At 32.0% G+C, this 25,321-nt stretch overlaps 1 protein-coding gene across 1 annotated transcript in view; it reads right to left on the bottom strand.

Moving 5' to 3' along the window:
• Positions 1–24,420: 24,420 nt before the first annotated feature.
• Positions 24,421–25,321, bottom strand: part of LOC127831350 (uncharacterized) — a 6,191-nt gene continuing 5,290 nt past the window's right edge. Inside the window, exon 2 of the mRNA XM_052356317.1 lies at positions 24,421–25,321. This exon is cut by the window's right edge and continues 467 nt beyond it. Coding sequence (XP_052212277.1) covers positions 24,421–25,321 — 901 coding nt within the window.

The raw sequence follows: 25,321 nt of genomic DNA, 5'->3' as shown, positions 1-25,321 counted from the left end.
TATAAATCGGGTTAACCATAAACGGTGTAGCCAAAATACGTAATGTTGAACAGATATGAGTGTTGAATAGTCTAGATATTAATTAACGGGTTAAACAAATAATATTTTTGAAATTATTATTGTGTGTTGTTTTTTTCTGATCCCCGGCAGCTTTCTGACAAACGGCTATTTTTCTTCTTATTCGCCTATCATAAATGAACGATGATAATTCCTCAGACAGTTTAGCAGTAACAGTATCTCATAAACACGAACGTATTTCCAACCGCAATTAACCAACGCCCCTGGCCAGTGGTTATATTAATGATTTGAAAAGCATAAATTTATTTATCTGAACAGATGTGTATACATTGACACACATTGATAAACATATTTTATAGTTATATATGTTAATAAAGGCCCAATAAAACTGATAAGTTATGCTTGAATTGTATTATATTAAGTATAGTGTATACAGAAAATTGAGTCTCCCACAATTCTGTATTCCTTCAGCGTATGATTCAGTAACCGGAATAAAACAAACTGTTACATAATAATATCATGTGTGTTATTTATAACAGAACCGAACTGTCTTGTTCATAACTATGGAAGAGACTTTTACTTGAATATAAATAGACAAAGAAATGTTCTTTTATATGCATTATTATATGCTACCTAAAACTATTATGATCATATTATTTTGTTATTAATGCGATATTACGTAAAATTAATGTTTCTTTGTATTTTAAAATAAATATGTTAGTATTTTTTTCAGTAAGATAATACCATTTGTTTTTAAGTATGCCCTTTTGTGCACACAAGATTTTCTGACAACACTTTTTTTATAAATAAAACACATAAGTATAACAATGAGTAATGTACGATGATGATCGTAAAATATAATTAATCATGTTATTACTAAGGCTTGTTTAATGGATTTATGTACGTAATAAAATTAATTACTTGACATGTCATTTGTACTAGGTTTTCAACATATACCCTGTATACTAAATCTGTAATATATCAACTATATATGATTGAAAAATCATATGAAATTCGTATATGTTGTATATGTTTGATCCTCGGTATATGCACAAATATTTATCATGATTTAAAATGTCTTTATTCGATAGAGCTATATTATTATATTGTACATGTATATGATTTTTTATTGTCTATATAACCATGGCCTTATACGTATTATATGCTAATAAATGCGGATTACACTGTTTAAAAGTATTAATATGCTTGAATTAAAATAAAACATAATGTCGGCCTGAAAAGCATGACAATTATGATAAACAATAACAGTAATGATAACTATAAATCTGCAACTTCGTTTTCTATTATCTATCAAATGTTGTCATACAATATATCAAGCGATAAATATTTTTAATTTTAACGGCATTTAAACTTAGAAGTTCCTTTTCAATACATGTTAATCGTGTTACCTTGAAATGTGATTTTTGCAACCGCGATGCCTGGTAAAAACACATCTTTCAAAGTGTATTATGCTTCCAACATGGCTCGCATTGTTAAAATTGATTTCCGAAACATTTAAAGACAACGCGGGAAAAAATTGTATCGGAAACAAAAAAAACAACTATCACGACATACCGACATTGGTGTAAACAAGTGCCGACCAGCGCAAATAAATGTGTTTTCACAACGTATATATAGCTTAAGAACAAGTCATATAGTTCTATCAGCTTCCCAACCAAGTACAGGCTTTACAAATCCCTCGTATTATCCACTCCCTGTCTGTGTTGGGAGACCTGGACGCCTCACGCGGACACATAACAGAACTTTGGACTCAAATATCTCGAATATAACGCATATCCTACATTTACGTTCGTACCATCACTGCAACACGTGTGTGTCCTCAAAAGCACCTACAGGTGACCCTACAGGCGACCTAAAAACGACAAAAGCTTGCGTGGTTTGGACACGTCGCAAGGGCTCGCTAGAAGCAAGACGCGGCCGAGGCCGTCAGAAGAAATGCTTAATGGACTACGTGACCGTTTAGATATCCGTGCACGTGGATAAATTAATCTGAGACAGACCTGACTGGAGGAAGTTCTGTATTATCGTCCGTCATTTCCACCAACGACAAGATATGTAAAGAAAATGAGGAGGAGGAGGAGGATGACATATTTATCGCGTTATTTGTCCTGACTATATGCTGCTCTCTTTGTATCAGCACTGTAAGTATTCATAAAGTGTTGCACGATACATTTAGTACTTCATATGTGATTTGATTCATACAAATATATACTCCTCATTGTAAGTTATTCGACAAAATATGATACATTAATATTGTTTAACCTAAAAGCATGTTTTCGAATTGATAAATACTTTGTTTGATAAGACTAAATATTTCATAAACATTTTGTGGTTCAACCTTTTTTTTTGCATGTTAACATTAACGCAGCAATTGTAAAGCATCACCATGACATGGGCTCGTATAATCTTTATAGAATAGACTAAACAACAATTGTACGTGAAAATACATTGTCGAGTGTCTCATTAAGGTTCTTCAAATCTTTTACTTAGAAAAAGGTTAAACTTGTTGAAATAATTTACTCATGAACTGAACCTTATCAGACATATATATGTCGTATGAAGGTCTCTTTGCGACATTAGGATCAGAAAAGATACAAAACAATATTAACTTTTGGAAGTAAATATTGATATGCACATCAGTTCTTAGAATACCGTAATAATGCATCATACAGTTGCGTGTGTGCTTTAAAAGTGATATCCACGAACCTTAACAATTATGAAAGCGTCTGATTGAAAACAGTTTTTATAACAATGAGTTACTGTATGCATACATTATTTTAATAGCGTGGGTCGGTAATGGAATCGCATTTACTGCATAATTAACAAGTCTATTATTAATGATCTTATTTTATACATTACCATCCATATACGCAAAGTAAGGGTTTTTAAATGATTCATGCACAATCAATTTATACTAACAAACATATGCTTATGAAAAAATAAACGGTGGACCTATGTAAAACCAAAAATAACGTGTTGTTAAAGGGAACGTACGTTAAGTAATGCATTGGGTTAATGGCATATTGATATTAATGTTAATACGTCAATGTTATGATGAATATGTTTAATCACTTTTACCGCATAAGGATTTTCCCAGACGACATGTTCCAGCAACAGAATGTCGCCAGCGAGCATTTTTGTTTGATTTGCGTTTAGTAAATAATTGTGTTGAATTCATATAAACGGAATTACCAGTTTCATTGCAAAGGTGTGCGTGAACCAACACAATTATGCTCAATATCAGTAATCTAGTATTATGTATGGGTATTTACGAGTTTTATGAGGTTCTGTGTAATGTTACAAATCTGATGTAAACGACTAGGATTATATAGAATTTAATAGAATTTAATCGGAAGTAAAGTAAATAGATCACATACAGGAGGATACTGTGTCAACCTCCACGCAGATTTGTCGTCCCTGGCTCTCGCATACAATCTCTGCCATCACAAGAAAATCTTACCAGATTTGTTAGGATTATTTTGTTGTTTAAGTAATATATTATGTAGAGTACTTTCATTTTCTTTTATTTTTTGATATTTTTTTTAAGTTTAGGTTCATTTAAATAAAATAATTACCTAAATTAATAAACAAATATCGGTTAAATTATCGTACTACGTGGCTGGTTATAAAGGCAGTGATTTATCCAGCGTTGCTGGTTCAAGTCAGATACCCGCAAGGAGCTTAATATGATTTGGCATCATCATCATCATCATCAGCAGCAGCAGCAGCTGCTGCAGAAGCAGAAGTAGAAGCAGAAGAAGCAGCAGAAGCAGAAGCAGCAGCATTATCATCATTATTATCATCATAATCATCATCTTCATCATCATCACCATCATCACCATCATCATCATCATCATCATCATCATCATCATCATCATCATCATCATCCTCATCCTCCTCCTCCTCCTCCTCCTCCTCCTCCTCCTCCTCCTCCTCCTCATCATCATCATCATCATCATCATCATCATCATCATCATCATCATCATCATCATCATCATCATCAGCAGCATCATAATCATCATCATCATCATCATCATCATCACCATCATCATCATCATCATCATCATCATCCTCATCATCATCATCATCATCATCATCATCATCATCATCATCATAATCATCATCATCATCATCATCATTATCATCATCGTTATCATCTTCATCATCATCATCATCATCATCATCATTATAATCATCATCGTCATCATCATCATCATCAACAATATCCAATATACGATTATATTATATATCCATATTCATATTATATATATTTCCAAGATAAATACTTGTTGTGCGTTTATAAATGTACTGGTAACATGGATTATATTCAATTTATGGTAACAGTTTTACTTTTATGGACAACATTGGTATTGCTTGCAATTAAATCTTGATGAGCATGCCTTTTATAAAATGGACACTCTCAACATATAATCGTTTTTTTCAATTTGAGTAAATCACTGTTCTTTTGACGGATATTGTCGGCTTTTCTATTTTGTATTTGCCTAGAATGTTAATACTGCAATCAGGTGTAAAAGTCGCAATTTCGTTAACACCCCGCATCCAAGTTATCGGATACGCGGCTCTAAATAGAAGTATATTGAATGAGATTGCGATTCGATAAGTTATTACTACAGCATTGGTGTTTTAGGACACATATACCATTATGGGCAGCATTATACCTCTACTTTACATGTAGTCATGTACAAAGTATAGTATGATGATATCATGTGTGTATTCCAAAATATGTCAATTGCATTCGCTGTTGTATTACCAACTTCTTAAAACGAATAGTGCATCGTTTAAGTATGGATGACATTGCCCACAATGCTAAACTAGTGAAAATGAATTTACTCACAATTTCACAATATATTTTCTAGCGGATTGTTAAAGGGCGGTTGGAGGAAAAAGTCGTTGGATCTTCTTTTTTATTTGCAAACTACTAAACACTGATCAGATGAACCACTTTGGTCATTTTAATCTTTCAAAATTAGTAGTTCTTTGCCCCTAAATTCAAACTGGTATTTATAATCAATTTATCTGTCAAATAAATACTTTTCTATAATTGTGCATTGGTTTTGAAGTTATATTTGTATTATTTGTTAACATCGGCAATTCAACGATATCAGGTTTTGTATGTGCCCTTGTTTAATAGTCGCTATAATCTTATTTATCGATGCTGTATCTGTAATTATTTCGACTTAATGATCCATTCTTCAACATGTTATAAATGAACAATAGAACCAACACATGGTCATATTCTATCTATTGCAAAACGTTGTGAAGTTGTTTTACAGCTTGTGTTTAACAACCTACATATCGTTGATAAATAACGACCAATTTACCGTGAAATCAATACAATAACCACCACCACTGAGGTTTTGTTTGTTCTACATATCTGTCCTGTCTATCTGTCTGCCTGATGGATATTTAGAACCTCGCTTTTGCAATTGCGACACCTTTGTAGTTATTCTGCAACTTGTTTTAGCTACCTACCTATCGTTGGTAAGTAACGACTAATATACCGTGAAATAAATACTACTACCTTCCAGCACGGAGGTTGTTTCTTTACGTATCTTAATTTGCCCTTCGCATATCTGTTGGGTATTAAAATATTATCTTTTGCAGATGATCCATTTGAGAGATAGACCCTTCACTTGTAAATGTATATCCTTAAGACTTTTACAACCTGAACATATAATATCTTCGATATTTGTATCGCCGTTCATTTTTAAAGGTGTTCTTTGCGAATATATATGCTGTGAAGGTTATGATATGCACTTGTACATGGTACATCTACGATTATGCTGCAAATCTACTAAAATTCATACCGATGACAATTTAAACATAGATCTCCGGGCATGAATTTTCGAAAAGTAAATATTTCTGCGCTGAGATAGTTCTTTGATCGCCAATCAGGGGTTCAAGTTTACACTGTCACAAGTAGTTGCCTTCATTCCGCTCTGTCTGACGTTCATGGTATTAATACGTCGTCTTCAGGCGTTACCACGACGACCCTATGGCGTCATTGGCAATCTTACCGCCTCATTGATCGCTGTACGATTGCAGTACAAACGCCAGTATGGTTCGAAGGGACATTACATATCGGCATTTGTTTTCAATTTTGAGTTTAAAAATGTGCAAACTGGTCTGCCGCAGCAAATTAGTTCGTATTATTAGATCAATGGTCGGAGTGAGAAAGTTGTGGTAAGTTTATACATGTGATGACCCTAGGGGTAAGGCCCCTTTTTATGCCTAAGGGCATAATTAAAAAAAACTGGCTAAGGATCTGTGGTTATGCCTTATATAAAATATACAATCCATCGGCGTTGTCGTTCAGACACGAATATTTTGGTGGGTTAACTTATATATGAAGTAAATTTTAAATTGCTGAGTCAAAGTCGAGATAAATTTGACTCCAGGGCATTACTGCTTACACACTGTGTTGAGGACCTCAAGATAATACTGCGGGTCGAATATGAAAGCCATCGACTAAGCGGTTTAAGACTAAGTAATGGTTTGCACAAAGTATGTAGATCATGCTAAAAATAAAATATGAAAAAACTTTCGGGCTTCAGATAAGAAGACGTTAACGTGTTATTTCTGTATACGTCAAAATGAAACATGTGATGCACGGGGATAGGTCACCTCAAACACCAGTGTTATGGTTTGAATTTATATGGTAAATGATCACATTTCAATTGAACATAACCAATACCAAAACCACTGTGATTTGCAGTTACAGATGATAAATCATTTAATATTTGCAATTTATCAACACAATAAAATAACCCCAGGGCGAGTTTGACCCCAGCGGAGTGATTTGAACAAACTTATAGACAACCAAACTAAGATGTAAAATATATTGAAACACATCAAAAGTATTCTATCCCACGTGGTTTCAGAGGAGGTGATTGTTTCAAAGTTGTCATTTAATATCTCCTTATATACGTCACTTGACGTGATTAATCGATTAACCGAAACCTTTTTAAGAACTGTAATGTAAGACAACGAAATAGACATATCAGCGTAGTTTCGTAATAGTATACCCAGCGGTTCGGGGGCAGATGTCTTTTACATATAAAATTGACGGACATATGTACATGCACGCGCACATACGAACTAATCCGCACAAGAACGGATGGCATCACTGTACCCCAATAGCTAATTAACACCAAGTTGATATCATCTTAGCGTAAAACCGTAAATTGGTACCAACGGTACTATAATAATCGTGATTTATCAAGTATTATTTTGGCAGTATTAACTGATCGAATAGTTAGTTTAAAAACATGTCTGGATATAGAAACAAAGCTGAACACGTTAACATATTTGTTCGAAACGGCTTATTAGTATCTCAGAAACAATTATCGTTAATCAGGGTACTCAATGAACGTTTGATAACATGTAAATCAATAAACAAACTAAAAACGTTAGTAAAGTCCAACAGATAAGCATGTGATTTAAAGTTTTTCAACAAAACCGTTTATCTTTATTGTCGCAATAGTGATGGTCACATTAAATGAACAGCAGACATAAATATTCATTATGCGAATACAAATGTACTTGCTTCAATGTTTGGTAACTGCGATCAAAATACTTTAACGCATGTGGTCTTTGCACTTTCGCAACCACCCCCGCGATGTAATATGATTTACTGTTTATAGAACGGAATTGATCAAATCCGATTGAGAATGTATGAGACGCGGAAATGTACTTAATATTTGTTGTGCTACATGTTTAAACTAATAATATGTATAATGCATATATTCAGCACTATAATCATATTAACGAATGCTCGTTAAAACTGTTTGTTGAGCATTACAAACAATCAAAATGCAGTTAAAAATAACTCAATTTACAATAGCTTTTTTACTGAATCTCATTTTGGTAGCCTTAGATAAGTAAATTAATAAATGTAATAGTACAATAATTAATTATGGAGCCCTAAAGTTTGCGAAGACTTGATCTTAAGTTTTAAAATTCCTGTATCGTCATTTTTTTCTTTTAAGCTAAATTAGGTACACTTAACATTTCTATTGCTCTCAGTTGTAAAGAATGCTCTTTCACAACTCTTTATTGACATCAGCATTTTCTTGATATCTTCGTTTTGATATATAGCAATTATCATCTTACCAATTATGGTTTGTCAAGTAAATGATGCGTCAAAAAACACAAAAAAAGTACTTCGTTCAAGATATGGTGGCATATAATTACTAAAACATATTGCAGTCAGTTTACACATTCGTTTTATGTATATACCAATGATACCAATCAACGGTTAAGTTGGAAATGTTCCGTAAAATTAATGGCAGTACCTCCACCACGATGCTTGTTAAATTATTGCTGTTGTATCTATACCATTAATTATAAACAACTTTGCTTTCCCAAATATACATGGCGACACAAGCACATATTAAAGACGCATTCAGAAGTGAGACACTGCTTCTTGAAAATTCAATATTTTCAGTAATCGCAAAATATGTAAGTAAAAGTAAAATTCTGACTTTTAATAACGGTATATATAAAATGAACTCATGACTCATTCCTTTTAGTTTAAATAATACATAAAACTTGGTTTAAAACAGTGTTTAGAACACTTTTAATATAAATCATTACATTCGTTTTGGCGAATCAAGCATATTTCTGATGCTTGGGAAATTTGGGTCAATCATATTGGGTAAGATTTTCGGTTCGAAACATCATCGAAAGCGGTTGGCATGTCGAGTACAAAAACACACAGAAAATGTATGAAATGCAAATAAAAAATCACCACGGGTTGGAAGTTAGCACTTAATTGCATCATGGTCTGTTTAACTGCTCAGAGATGAGTGTATATTTATTGGCATTAAATTAACATTCCCATGATATTACTTTCAAATTACACAAATGAATCGTATATTTGATTAGATTGTTTAAAGTGCCTTTAAGTTGTTGTGCAAATTGGACAGCTATAGGTACACTAATGTTTATATTAATAATTACTAAAATAGAACACGTCTTAAAACAACCGGAGGATAACATTCTCCTCTTGCGAGGTATATGTGCTGTTTTTATTGTTAAAGCATCTAAAATCCTTAAAATCTCAGTAATACTGAATCAATTGCAATATGAAATTCGAAACATATTAATCATTAGGACTATTAATCATATTCACCGTATCCTTAAATAAAATACGATTTTTAACAATATCACACTGTAACACGAACTCAATAAATAAAAAAAATCATTTTATAAAACGTATAGCCATTCTTTATTTTTTATATAATTGAATTATCTATTGGAATTTTCAATATAGTTTGTCAGGTAGATAATTGGTAGTGTGTGGTAAATAAAGCATTAGAAATGTATGTTTCTAGTGCATTGTAAAAGCAAACAATTGACGGTTGATTGTATTGTGTCTCCTGAAATTTTGCATGAACGTGACTTATTATTATTATCACAAAACATCATTTGAAACATATCAAAGTGACTTTAAGTTGCACTGTATGTTCGGAATTATTTCTCGAATATGAAAATATGCTGCAGGAATATACAAGCAAGCTTTGTTATAATGTCAGTTACCAGCTACGAACGCTTAAGGGCTTTGGAAAATGTATGATACTGCAGAAGCAGGAATATTTCAATACAGATCTACATAATATCACGAAACTCCAGCACTTATTTAGCAAAATGAATGACTATTTTCTTATAAATTACAGTTTTCAAACTTACAAATGTACTTGCATTTGCATGAGCATATATTGTGTCTTTAATGAGTCGCAACTTTAGTTTTAATCAATGTTATTATGTTATTTGAAGACACATAATATATATCCAAATTTGCATTGCTAAATTGCTTTGCAGATTGTCATGGATCGAAATGTAATTTTGCCACAGACTTGGCATAAACAAATATAGCTCGCAGTGTTTTTAAATATATAATTAAACGATCAATTGAAGTACTATGTGATGCATCATTCAAGCGTTTCGCTTTCATTACAAAGTATCAGTTCAATGGTAACACCGATAAATGTGTTAAAAAGTTAGGTGCACGAATTGAAGTGGAAAAGCAATTGATGATTAAACAATTTCATAGATATTCGTGTCCACGCATGTTTTAAGGATGTGTATTCTTTATATTTGCACATATTTAGTATAACACACTGACAATATATTTTGTCAATATCAACATGGGTGCCGTTATCAGCTTGTGTTGTGTAACATAATTGTTACGATTGTTTAACATTTCTATGCGCGATGCTGTGTGCAAGCAATAGTTGAATGTTTGATATAAGGATGCTACGTGTTTAATAAACAAATATGGGAAAAAAACTTCAATTATTGTAAATCATGATTTTTTTGGAAAGATGTTATGTTTTACAAATAAGACAAACACTCAAATGAATATTGACTGAATACCTGTACTAGTTTAAACTCGACGATATACAAACTGAAACCTTTAATACATATACTTATGTTTATGTTTATCTACCATTTCAGTCAATTTCTTCAATAATTCGTTTCCGTGAGTTCACGTAGTTTGAACAATATCTTCTATCGAATTCTTCTGTCAGGAAGATACGCAAGGACATGTGTTTTGTTTAGTTGGCATATTTTGGCTTATTCACTGGATACGTTTTCACATTTGGTCTCCGTAATACCTCATCGTATATTAATATTCGAATTGCAGTTTCGCAAAACAGCGTGCAGCGCTTTTTAGTCTGATGCAGTCGCGCGCAATCCCATGCGTCAATTCAAAACAAAAAAGTTGCTGTTATTTCTAACTGGTTTTGTTTTCCTCATTCTGATTTGATCGACGCCTTTTAATACTTAAAAGGAATTGCAATCATTGTTGCAATCATTGTTAGACGTCAAATTCTGCTTCCGAACAGTATACTGTGCTTAATTGTTGGCGTTACTTTTAAGCGTTTCTTTAAGTTTTACTAATAGTTGAAGTTGTTGGTAATACAACGTATACAAATAAGAACGCACACAACAGAATGATGTCTCGTCCTTTGTTGGTGACGTCTGCTTTTTGTAATTGAAATGTATGGTGTTTAATGAAAAAATAGTATGTACAACGTGCAACACTGCAAATAACCTCATAATATAGCAGATCCTATTTTGACTGTCTGTTTACATTGGACTATATATGGAATCTATTAGCAAAATAATGTATACAATACTGGATGAACTTCAACTATCGACTTGATGGCTTGTAAGTTCCTGTCTTAAGATATATCCATCCCCTAATATATTGTATAGAAGCGATGTCTACAATACATCTTAAATTTATAGAAGTATGTTATGTTTGAGGCTATAACAAATGGTTTCTGCAGTTACCTGATGAAACGTGTTATCCAACTTCGTAAAAAAGTACAATATATGCGTTATATATAACAGCTGGTGAATGAATAGCTTCGATATGAAAAACTTGATTGACAATTGATTCTATACGATGTTTTACCGCTCTTAAATACCTATTTAATATACATGTATTCAATAACGTATTTGTAGGCAATAAGAAAAGTTTGTAAACGTTGAATCAGAGTTGTATACGTATATATGATAAACAGCGCGTATATAGAAGATTGTCGAGCGTTTCTCTTTAAAACATCCAATTGAGAATCAGTCAACAGCAGAAAATGCTGGATTAGCGAATCTTCGAAAACTGACAACATTTTAAATAACACATCACAACAGAGGAATAAGCATGTATAAGGTGAGTAAAGTAGTATGTGCCTTGTTGTTAACTACGTGTTGTTGATGCTTTGCATGTGCTTGCTATTTGGATATTTTGAACTTACGTTTTTGAAAACGGATAAGGTTATTGAAACAACACTGTTAGTGGATAGCATTGTGTGATCAAATGGAGCGATAATCACATCTAGATTCAAGTCACGCAAAAAAATTAAATCAATTGCGTATGTTGACGTTTACAATTCCACAACATAGTGTTCAATCTTTTACACAAACTTACAACTACGAAATAAACTGAAAACACACGAAATATCTGAACTTAAAAAAACACGTTTAATGCATTTAAAAGTTACTAAAATACCTAGCATAGCGATAAGACTCTATTTGAAGGGATTCGCTGACTTAAAGAAGTGTCCCCTACGGATGACAAATGACGTTTCCATGTTTGGTGTCGATCATCATTAAGGAGAACAAAGTTGTTAAGGCTAACAAATTTCCATTATGCAATAACATGGATTTTTTGCTGCATCCATTATCTCATATACGTGTCCATTTTGTGATTTCGGTATTAAATACCAGCTGATCAGATATGTGTATAAAATGCTTAATTGATTGGTTTTTGTCAAACTTGTCAAATCGTGTTTGTAATTTTATATACCGTGTATTGTAGCAACTGAATTTGCATTCCATAAGTGGCTAACGCCAGATCTTAAGTGTATTTTTTTCGATAGATATGAAATATAGTTAAACACCTTGAAAGTTTATATTCAACCTGGCATTGTCAAATACAGATAACAATGAAACTCCGGAGACTTTTTTCAGAGAAAACGTATTTCTTGCCTAAGGAAGCCTTTCATTCATGGCAAGCGACCGTGTTGGCGCCACTGATGAGTCGCACTTGCCTGGCACTGCCGGTCGTGCTTAAAAAAGGAAAAACGCCGACCCATCGACTAAACACCGACAATCAACTGAATTTGTTGTTTTGGCTATTTTAATAACATCCTGACTTGTGTCTTGTTGTCGCAATGTTAACCATAGATACCCATGATGCTACACATGAACTGTAGCGGTAGATGGCGTTGTTTATGTGCAAAACGGATTATTGAACGTGTTAATGTATTTGTTTGTAATAAGGCCTTTCGTGTTTTTTGGTATATGTATTGACACAGATCAAGATTGTTCACGTTTTTATTGACAAAACATTATCCATTAAACGAGTTTATTTCCTATAATGGTCTTTTCAGAAACACATATCAAATGTCTTTCGAGTGTATGTTATTGTGCTGTATGTTACCCTAAGCAGATCGTCCGACTTTCATTTTAATTACAAATGGTCATAAATAATCATTAGGAAGTTGCATAACAAACTGAGTTTAATACATTCAAATGTGCTATCCGAAGTGCCTAATTGCAATTCTGACTGTCAAATCAGCAGACAGAAATCATAATTTGCTCAGACAAGCTATTGGTGAATGAGTATTGATGCATTGTTATCGGTTTTCCAGGATATTACCGGAATATGATCAAAAATTGTAAACAAAATCGTTTTCAGAAGAAGAAAACGTGAAATCTATGTTAATGACTGTAACTGAAGAAGGTTTTTCGGTATGGTATACGTATACAAAGATATTTAAGAATTTTACCTGCAGCAACTTATTGCATTAATTTAAAAGATGAATATCAGTTTAAATGTATATGTCACTATTACACTGAGTTAAGAAAAAAGAGTATTTAATATCAACCAATATGTATATAAATCCTTAGCTTTATGTGACAAATCAATAAATTATCATGTATGCATATTTATCAAAGAAGCTATTGTTAGCTATAAGAAATTATTAATAATAATATTCAATAAACTTCAGTACCGCCTTGATAATTTAATATATTAACCTGCAAAATAACTTACCATAAGTACTATAACTAAGAGGTCAGCTGAAATTAGCAGTTATAACTGGAATATATGGATTCTCGTGCAGTTGTATTGTATGCATATTTTGTCGTAAGCTAAACTATAAACTTATGGGGTTATTTCTTCCAGCCATAATCCAGATAAAACACATTGCATCCATCGCGCAAGGCAACGACCGTTATTCTTTCGCCTAAAGTCAGACATATCCGGTTGTATAACAAATAATTATACATGAACATGTAATTGATTATGATACTTTAAATATAATTGTTAAAAAAAAGAAACTGTATTTATTTAATGCTTGTTTGTTATTTTCCCAATTACAAATACAGCTTTAGTGTTTTTCCGTAGAAAAAGGATCTTTATCCGACAATGATTGGTATGGGAGGTAGGTATGATGTAGAAAGGACTGGTTAAGTATATGTAAGATTGTAAGCCTTACGTTGCCATTGACAGCAAATAGAAAATGAAGCGATACATAATCCTATGAATCATAATAATGTAAAAGTACATGTATAGATGTTCAGTTAAGACATTTAACACGAAACACAGTTTAACATTATACAATATTTGTTGATAAATTACAGCTTTTAAACCCTTTTTGTAACTTACAAAGTTGGTATTTTCAAATACAATTCATGGCATTCTAATCATAAACGATGTGGCAAAGCATTCCTAGTTTTATGTTTTCATTTGTTTTCGAATAATGATGATTCCTTGATGTACGAATCAGAACTTCTAAATTTACTTTGTGCATTGCAGTGCGATTTCAAGAAGAAAACGCGTCGCAATCAAGTGTGCAGCAATATTTTTTTTATTTTATTTTTAGTCAATATCATACATACAATGTTACATGTATATGATCATACAACATAGTGATTGTACAAAGCAATAAAGTTCAGACATGTTATACAAGATATGCTAATATATATATTTTTTTAGAGAGAAAAGAAAAGAACAACAGAGGAATAGTTATGAAAAATGATGAGTTGTATAAAGTCGGAAGAAAGCATACTGGACTTGTGTGTTTCGTTGTACATTCACAATGATCTTGTCAGATTGAAAAAAAACTAAACAAAACTATTTTAGAGAGATAAACTAACATTAGAGTGAAATGTATATAAGTGGACAAAACATTATGAGAATTTTATCCGATTCCATTTTTCTTGAAAGATTTGTAATGTGTCATTACTAAGGGCTATTTCTTTCTCAATCTGGATTTTTAGTTTAAGACTATGGACAAAACAATTAAAATTTGGTACTTGTTTTTTGTACTTCATGTTTAAGATAGAATATTTCATCAATATAACCATAAAATTCACAATAGTATTACAGTCTTTTGATTTCAATGAGTTTATTCCAAAACTTACATTTAAGAAAGATAGTTTAACGTTTAGTTGATGTTGTTCAAGAAAAGATATTAATTGATTCCAAATAGGCTGGATGTGTTTGCACTCCCAAAAAAGATGTTCTATAGTTTCAATATATTCACTGCAGAAGTCAAACAGATTTGAGTTAGATAATTTGCATTTAAAGAAATATTTATTTGTAGCTATAATTCTATGGATGTATTTATATTGAAAATGTCTCAGTGTGCTTTCAATAGTTGCTTTATATGGCATGGTAAATATGTGTTTCCAATTAAGTTCATTTTCTCCTAAAAGGACTTGCCATTTATTTTGGATTTTGGAGTTTTCTGTAGGGTTTTTAATTTGTAGTGTGTAAAATATTTTATTTGTTTAGTTTTTTCTTCCAAGTATGTTTTCTACAAATGTTGTTTGAGTACATGGTGTATTATTTGTATTGATCTCAGATTTAATATGTATGGGTATGCTTTTGATTAGTGTGTAGTACTTCAGAAAATTATTTGAAGGTATTCCGTATATGTAGCATATATTATCAAAAGAGTAGAAATCCTTAATTCTGTAGTCATGTTATTGGTCGACATATTTAATGCTTCGTTTAAACCAGTCTTTATAGAAAAATGTGTTATTGTTTGAAGTTATGTCTTTATTGTTCCATAAAATTGTTTTACTGCTGGTTTGGGTTTCTAAGTTATGAGTGACATCACTCCACGCTGATAAAACATCAGACAGAAATATGTTTTCGTTTGCAATTTCATGTAAGATAGTATTGCTGATGTTACATTCAAAGAGTAAGGAGTCACCATATTTTTTTAGGATTTTCTAGTAGAATAATTTCCATTTACTCGTATTGGTATTATCTAGGTATCGTTTAACCCAGCTGCATTTGACTGCATTCAAGAATGAGTCAATGTTCGTTAATTGGATACCTTCATTTTCCACAGATTGAATTAACTGAGTTCTTTTTATTTTATCAGGCTTACCGTCCCATATGAAATTAAATATTGCTGATTTTGTATCGTTAATAACATCATTTGGTGGATTTGGGAGAACTGTAAATACATACATTAATTTAGGAAGTGCAAACCTTTTCAATACTGTGTTTTTTCCGATTAGTGTAATTTTACGATGATGCCGTGATTTTAAGCAGTTTTTAAAATTCTGTAATTTAGGTACTATGTTTTTGAGAACTGCATCCTTTTCATTATTTGTGAATGTAATTCCTAACGTTGTGGCTTCATCGGATGATTAATTAAATTTAATTTCTTTTTTTTATTGAACATTACTTTGTTTTAATTTACCTACTCGTAGCACAGTACATTTTCTTGTGTTTAGTTTTAGACCCGATGTCATTCCGTAAAGGGTTAGCGACTCTATTAGGTTATGGAAAGAATCGTAATTGTTATTAAAAAAATAAGTTGCATCGTCAGCAAATAGGGATAGTTTGATTTCTTCGTCAGGTTCTAGTGTTATGCCTTTTATGTGTTTATTTGATTGGATGAAACGTGATAGATACTCGATGCAAATAATAAATAACGATGATGAGAGTGGACATCCTTGTCGAACCCCTCGTTTGTTGTTAAAACTGTTTGAAAAGAAGCCAGTGTTAATGATTATACTGTTAATATCGGTATAGAATAGTTTGACCCATTGAATGAGACTTTCACCAAAGTTCATATTTTCTAAGCAAGAGAACATAAATGAATAATCAAGCGAATCGAATGCCTTTTCAAAGTCTGCAAAGAATATTAGACCAGGATTATTTGAATTGTTGAAATAGTTTATGCATTCTTGGATAAGAGGAACGTTTTCACCAATGTAACGTCCTTTTATGAAACCAGATTGAGATTTTGAAATGATTGATGGTAATATTTTTTTTATTCTGTTTGCTATACTTTTAGTTGCAATTTTATAATCATTGTTTAATAAACTAATCGGGCGCCAGTTTGATAAGGATTCTAAGTTTTTTCCAGGTTTTGGAATAAGTGATATAATACCTTGTTTTTGTAGCGTAGTTAATTTTTCGTTGTTAAATGAATAGTTAAGTGAATTAATTAGATGTGTTTTTATATCATTCCAGAATATTTTATAAAATTCGATTGTGATGCCATCAGATCCGGGGCTTTTGTTATTTTGCATTTCTTATAGGGCTAATCCACATTCATATTCATTAAGCAATCAGTCGCACAGTTTTTTTTCCTCCTGGTTTAAAGCGTGATGTGTATTTTTAAAAAGGGTGTTATTTTCAACATTTTTTCGTTTATAGAGGGTTTCGAAAAATAAACGTTGTTCTTCTAGTATTTAAGTTCTGTTTGTTATATCTTTGCCATTGACTACTAATGTGTGTACAGTTTTTTCTTCACTTCTACGTTTTCAATGTTTGCGAAATATTTTGTATTTTTTTAATTGTGTTCAAATGCTGTGCACGCGCTCTTAGTATTATTCCATTGAGATATGTATGATAGATTCCATCTAATATATTTTTTAATGTTATTTCATTTTCAATGTCGGTGGTATCATTTGTGTTTGTTTGATGCAATTGTTTTTCAAGTGTTTAATGGTTTTGATTGTTTCAGTTTCAATTTTGTGTGTTTCTTTATGTTTAAATGATGTGTATCTAATTTTTGTGTTACGTATATTTCCTTTTATTACTTCCCATAAGGTGTTTGGGTTTGCATCTTTATTATTTTGAACTGTATTTAATATTTCCTGTTTTATTTGTGTTTGATATTGTGTATCTAATAAGATGCTGTTGTTAATTTTAAAGTATCCTGGGCCTTTTTCAGGTTGTATATTGTGCAGTTTAAGTTCAACTAGAGAGTGTTTAGTCATAAATCCTGGTTTTATGTTACATGTGTCAATAATGTTGCAAAGAGATTCAGATATTAAAAAATAGTCTAATCTACAAAATATTGTTGGTTTTGTGTTTGAGTGCCAGGCGAATTTGCTTTCGTTTGGGTATACTGTACGCCAGATATCTATCATATTGTAGTTTTCAATTATGTTATTTAAAATGTTTCTATGTTTAGTGTGAGTATAAAGTTTTCCTTTTTTTTATCTATTAATGGGTTCAGGACAGTATTGAAATCACCACCGATTATAATATTTTTATCTTGGTTATTAATTATAAAGGAGTGTAATGTTTCGTAAAATGTGGAATCGTCTATGTTAGGGCCGTAGACGTTGATTAATGTTATTTGTGTTTCGTGTATTTTGATATCTATATTTGCTTGTCTGCCGATTATTATTTCCTTAAAGTTATCGACTGTGACCCGTATATTATTTTTTGATCAAAAAGGCAATGCCTTGTTTATTAGTATGTTCTCCACTGAGATAGATTTCTCCGTCCCATTCATCTTTTAAGGTTTGTGCTAAAGTAGGTGTCAAATGACATTCTTGTAAAAGGCATATACTTTTTTTTTTTCGTCTAACCATTTGAAGATTTTTATTCGTTTGTCTTTATTGTTTAATCCTTTAACATTTAAAGTACATAATTTAATCATTTAAGTAGGTGGAGGGTGATGTGAATGGTAATTTGTATGTGCTTGTCCAGTAAGTTTCTATTTTAAAATATGTCCAGTTGGTTTCTCTTATAGGACATAAGATGTCCATACAAACAAACAAAAATAGAAAACAAAAATTAGGAATACAAAAAGATGAATTTTCCATAGACTTGAAGAAGTAAAAAGTGATATAGAGAATACTTTGTTAGTGTGATTGTGTACTTTAATTTATCCCACGAGTGAAGAAAGGTTTACATGGCGAGGCTTGCCGAGCCTTGAAAGCCTTTCTGACACGAGTGGGATAAATTTAAGTACACAATCACACTTACATAGTATTCTATTTATCCTACAATATTGTTTTATTTAATTTATTCCTAAAATAAAAGCAAAACCACATTAAATTAACTGAATCTAACATTGCGTAGTAATATTTATTGTGATCTTTCCTGTTTACGGAAATAGTCCTTAAGAATTCCACGCATGCAAAAAGAAAAGTAACGAGACAAAAATAACGCTTTACGCCTCGATTCAAAATTTACCAGCGTTCCAAATGTAACACACTCAAGTAAAACACAGACGGGTGTGTTCAAACTACAATTCTTGTTTCACCACTGTAAAAAAACAAAAAACAAACATGGCTCCCGCCATTTTGAAATTTACAAAATGTGTAGACACATACCGTGGCTACGTGAAGCTTGATTCAGCATTTATTCCCGCCGATATTGTTAATTTTAGTCTTTAAACAACTATTCTTTTTACAAACTTTATACTAACTTACATAAAATTATTGTTCTACTCACCAAAGTTGTATAATAACCACGTCCATGTTTATTTTCGTAATGTTTAATTTGCTTCGATGACGAGTTAAAATTCTTGAAAAATTTCTTTATCGCCATCCATCTTTTCCATTTTAAGGCACTGGATGTAAGCAGGCAATTCTTTGTGAATAGACATTCTTTGATCGACTGACAAAGGAACGACTAAGCCATCAAAGAAATTACCATTTTAATTCGAGATCGATTTCCTTCGAAAAGTTAAAGAACAATTCACTGACACTTTTCTTAAATTTAATCCATCAATTGTTCAACAAAACATCACGTTATTCGAGTACATTCGACATTTTAACTAAATCGAATATGCAGTCTTACCAGTTTCATTCCAGTTTTATATCCAAACACTGTGTTTTTCACATTCATAATATTATAGTAATCCATCGTAAACACACACACACACTCGTAAACGACTGCGTACCCAATGACCTAAATGACGCAATCAGGGGTGAAAGGCCAAAAAAGTAGTACCTATGTACATGTTCAAAAAAATAACTGCTATACACCGGATCTAAAAATAGCGATAAAGAAAACCTTATCTTTTCTTTATGAGTCGTATTTGTTCTATAAAATCATTTAGCTGTAGGATAAAATCACAAAAGTAAGGAGAAAACACAATAAAAGACTTGTCCCTAGTAGAGACATAAGAACAGAAAGATAAACAGAAAGATTGATTGGATATTTTAACAGCTTATAATATAATGGATTATTTGAGATGATTTGCTGATTTGTTTTTTACCGAACATATTAACATAATATAGTATATTTATATACATAGGTCCGAAATGAATTTATCTTTAACATATAAATAAAGCAGCATACAATACATGTTATTGACATATGCATAATTTCTTGTGTTTAGATATTCAAACGTGTATCAACATTGTCTAAAGTACGACGTTTGTGCAAAAGTTTGTTTTTCAATGGTTCTGCACAAATTATTGTAAATATATGGGTACAAAATATAATGTTTGATATTTCTAATTATATTTAATTAGTACAATGTACACAGGTTATTTTAATGATTAAACTAAAAGCATAAACTATACTGGTTATTTTTAAAGTGAGATACAAGTACATGTTTACTGGATATGAAATAGGGCATTAATCTAGATATTCATATATGGTGTATAGATACCTTAATTGAAACACAAAAATAAAAAGATCAACAGTAATTATATACAGTATTGCTAAGATTAAATATTTTCATTTCTCTGTTCTAATATTAATCGCTGGTGTTTTTTATAACTTTTTATAATAAAAGAAGGGCAGAAAAAAGCAAAAATATTAATTTAACATTATTATCATTATCATTTTGTATAACGTATTATACTAGTAGTAAAGGTTATGACGATGGTATCAAACATGAGCACATGTACGTTTTTACATAATACGACAAAGAGCAATAATAAAGGTACATGTCATATATATACCTAATTTAAGGAACAAAACAGAACTATATTCAAACAATTTTTTTTTTTATCGTGATTGAACAAACATTATTGTAACGGTTATTTGTAGAGATTAATGTTTTTATTATGTATACAAGGAATGGTCTATGTTGCATATACATGGCTTAATTAAAAATATAACGTCCATAAAGATACTTCTACATATAAAAGAGTATGTATATATATATTTTAATGTGTTAGTTTTTAGTGTTAGGTTGTTAGTTTTAGGTTATTAGTTTTAAATTTTTATATTACATATTACTAATGCACTGATTATAATAACACAATCAATGACCAAAATATTAACATCACATTTCTTTTCGTTGTCATTTCTGGTACATATTTTACCAGTAACAGAGACTATAGCGATGGTATACAGCATGAGATACAAAGATTATGTAGATAACTTAATTAGAATAACTATGTTAGTATAGGCGCCATTAATGGCATGCAGACATATCTTAAGCTGTATAATCCATAACTAGGGTACGCGCATTTCCTTGTCGAAACAAAATACAAGGATCTGCGTTAGCTATTAAAATCATTAATCTGCGTTGACCTTTTTCATTTTTCCTTATAACGTTTTATAAGGAAAGGTTAAAAAGGCGTAGCATTGAGAAAAATAAAAGATAAGTTTTGTATAACAATGTCTATGTGGTATTCTACAGAATCATTGAATTGTGTGTTACACAGATTAGTTTAGGCAAAATCATATTTAATCTTTGTTTAAATAAACACAGTGCGCCATATGTATATTATGTATATCGTATTTATAACGTTTGTATTACCGCATATTGTATAAATAGTTGACAAATTTGCACAATAGTAATACTGCTATTAATAATTAACTTATAGGCATTTCATAACTTACATACATGCCTTTTATACATTTGCTATCATTACCTGTAAAAAAAACATATTCAAATGTTCAACGCACGTTGACATGAAATACTCGTGTATAGTGCTCCATGTTAATTGCTTTAAGCAGTAAAGGCAGTAATTCGTAGTATATATACAACTTAAAAATAGTTGTTCGCAACAAATGATAAGAACACCAATTAGTGTTTGGGAAACGTTGCTGAATATTACTATACGATTACAAACACATGCCTTACATAAACAATATTATACATTCTCTAGCTTTCACTGTGTATTATATACTATTTTTGAATCGCATATTAAACGTTCCGATATATTATGTCACCTTAACCGTTTACTATTTATATGGTTAGAAGTGTTTACTTCAATACAATGTGTTTTAAACGATCGGTGGATGTAATACTGTAAGTGGCGTTTCCTCGAGGAACTTGTGGTTACACTTCAGAAGAGTTAATACTGTGATATAAACTATACTGTTCACAAAAAAATATCATTCTTGGACAAAGTTTCACTTTATTTTGCTGTTGTGTTGGGCCATGGTAGGTTTATCCATGTGGTTCTTGAACGTGATTTTAACGTTGTTAAACCATTCGTCGCTTACTTCATCGGCCATTTTCTTCTTCACACACATAAGAACATGCAGATTCAACCTGGTCATGTCTTCATTTATGAAAATGTTTGTTCCGCGGAGCTTTTTCCTGTTTGCTAAAATAAGTCCTTTGGTCTGTCGGCTTACTATTCTTACTATAATTTCTCTGTTAGGATCGTTCTTGTTTGGTAATCTATGTGCAATGTCTATGTCTGCCATGTTGATATTGCAGATGTCGTTATCTTTAAGCATTCGTATAACCTTTTTCAGCAGATTCTCTGGCCAATTCTCGCGGGTTTGTATCTTGTATGCCTTGACTTTTAATATTGTTGGCTCTGGAATATTGTTCGCTTTCATTTTAAAATTTATTTCTGTTTAAATCTATTTGTTTCATTTCAAGTGTAATTGTGTTGTTTATATCTTTCCGGCTGTCCAATTTTTCCTTCAGGGTCTTTATTTCAGTTTTAAGTTTTTCGACAGCTTGATCGTTTTCAAATAGATGACTTCCGATTACATCTATCTTATGTGTGACGGATTTAAGGAGGTCGTCTTTCATTTTTGTAAACAATTCTCTTATTTCTGTTCTGACCGACCCGTCGCCTTTTATGATTGAGTTTTCTTACTTTTTATTTAATACGTTAATCGACTCACCCAGTTTCTCTAGCTTTTTATTAAGTCTTTTCATCTCAAGGGCTACATCTATGTCATCCTCTGTTTCAGATTCATTTTTGGCACACTTATTATCATTCTGTTTCTGTTTTGCTTTCTTCTTTTTTTGTTTGTCACTCTTTTGTTTCTGTTTTGCTTCGTTAATACTCGTGTCACTGACACTGGACGCTTCTCTTTTGCGTTTCAGCACTTCTTCAGAGTCTCTGTTCATTGTTGTTGACCTAAGTACACTTTTACAATTTTGAGCAGTATACTTTTACAATTGTGTTAGACCCTTTTCAATATTTGTGTTTCTGTTTATAGCATTAAATCTACGATGAGAGTTTTAAAGTCTAAATTGTTCATTTGAAGTCTTACGTTCTATCATTTATCCATTTGTCCAAACCACCTTTTGTATATAGAGAATCACATATTTTGTTAAATTATTATCTCACAAAACAAAATGTCTACCCCGTCGTCGGGTTACACACAACATTTATGTTATTTTGCTGAAATGACGTTGCAACGTTCAAGGACGTCACGAAATATAAAAAAACAATCGGGATTTATTATTATGCTTGCGTATATATTATTTTAATTTGCTCATTTAAAAGCATGTAATAAAATAGATCTGACAATCTTTGTCATATAACATATTTGATTAAACTCGTTCAAGAAAATCCTGAACTCGTTTAATAAAATATTGTATGATATGACACCTCATGCCAGATCCTATATTTATGTGCCATACTATTTCACAATATAATAAGAATTAAGAACATGAGACTTCCATAAGTAATAAATAATAATGGTTTCTCCGACACTGCATTTCGTACTATATGAGTTGTTGTTGACTAACCAACAGTATCCGTGGTCACAAACATGTTAGATATAAATAATGATCAATAAAAATGTATGTTTTGCTCAAAATGAAAAACACATTGTACGGCTTCTTACTGACTCCGCACGGCATGAAACAGTGCTAGAAAATCAATATTGGCCGAGAGCCGTTCGTACCTTGTATCACATCAGGTGCGGTCATTAAAAAGCCGTCTATCGAAGGTATCTTGACATTATTGGCCCAACATAAACGTTATAACAAAAACAAAATAATATTTTGTATTTTAAGTGTGTATTGGCCTCTTTCGTAACGTCTATAATGTTTAATACTAATATAAAAAGCGTCTGACCAAATATGGAAAAGTACACAGTCGGCATGTGTCCTGGCTTAGCAGAGATGAAAACGAGCACATTGTATGAGACACGATACACTTATTTTCATTGAAAAAATATAAGGGTAATATAAACATTACACGTTACCTAATGCTGGGTAAACCTTACTTTCGCAAAATTTAAGTTTATGTTGACAATTGCAAGACCCGATTTTCAAACCTTCAAACAGTGTGCGGGCTCGAAGATGCTGGTGATCTTTTTACCACTTTGTACTAAATTCTTTACAGACGTAGGTCAGTGTAAATGCATATCTACCGTCTAACGCTCGGTTATTTCACAATTTTGAAATGTCTTTAACTCAACATTCTATACAATATTTGCCAAAACATACAGGCATCCAAATTACCCACGTTCAAATTGAGAGCAATTGTTTGTACTATCTCTTCGGCTCGTGCCATCAACTCGCCATTGATATTATCGGGCAGAACATAGCATCTGGATAAAGTCAGCATAATATGTTCTATTACAGACATATCGTTTTCATTTGAAACAAAATCGTTTTCACCTAAGAACAAATGCTGTCTAACCATACATTCCAGCATTAACATTTCCAACTCAGTCCTCATCTTGCTGTACCACATTAGAGGCTCTGGGTACGCGATAATGGCTTTTCGGATCTTTTCCAGCCTTAGAATAATCCTCGGCCCTTCGTTCATCATTTCTGTGATGACTGATATCCATTTACTCTGTTGGTTGGGTCTTAATCTACAGCCTTCCATAAGATTTCTTTCTGGTATCATGTAGTATTTCATGTGTTTTGTGGCTATAGCTATTTTAAGTTTGCCCAATCCTTCGCGTAGCCAATAAAAGAAATTTCTTTCACTAAACAATGTTTGCGGATAGCTCTCCGCTTGCCACAATATTATGTTTTTCAGAGTGTACGACGTTACCTCTTTATGTTGCGGCCGGAGAACATCCTTTACGATCATCTTCAGCATAACGTACATTTTGAGGTGGGTGTCTGAAAGGCTGTTCATAATTTCCGTTTCTCCAGAGTTAAAACAAATTCTCCATTCTAAGTGTCTCTGTGGACTTTCCTTACACCCTACAGGACTTAAACATGCTCCAAACGAAATAACTTTATTAACGACTTCAAATGGTGGCCAATGGCGAGACCTTTCAGCCCATTTCTTTAATAATACGGTACTGTGACAACGAAGTGCGAATACTAGATCGTAGTGCAATTGACAAAAT

Source organism: Dreissena polymorpha, chromosome 5 (genome assembly GCF_020536995.1).
Source record: "Dreissena polymorpha isolate Duluth1 chromosome 5, UMN_Dpol_1.0, whole genome shotgun sequence".
Lineage (NCBI taxonomy): Eukaryota > Metazoa > Mollusca > Bivalvia > Myida > Dreissenidae > Dreissena > Dreissena polymorpha.
This window is presented reverse-complemented; position numbering and strand designations above follow the sequence as displayed.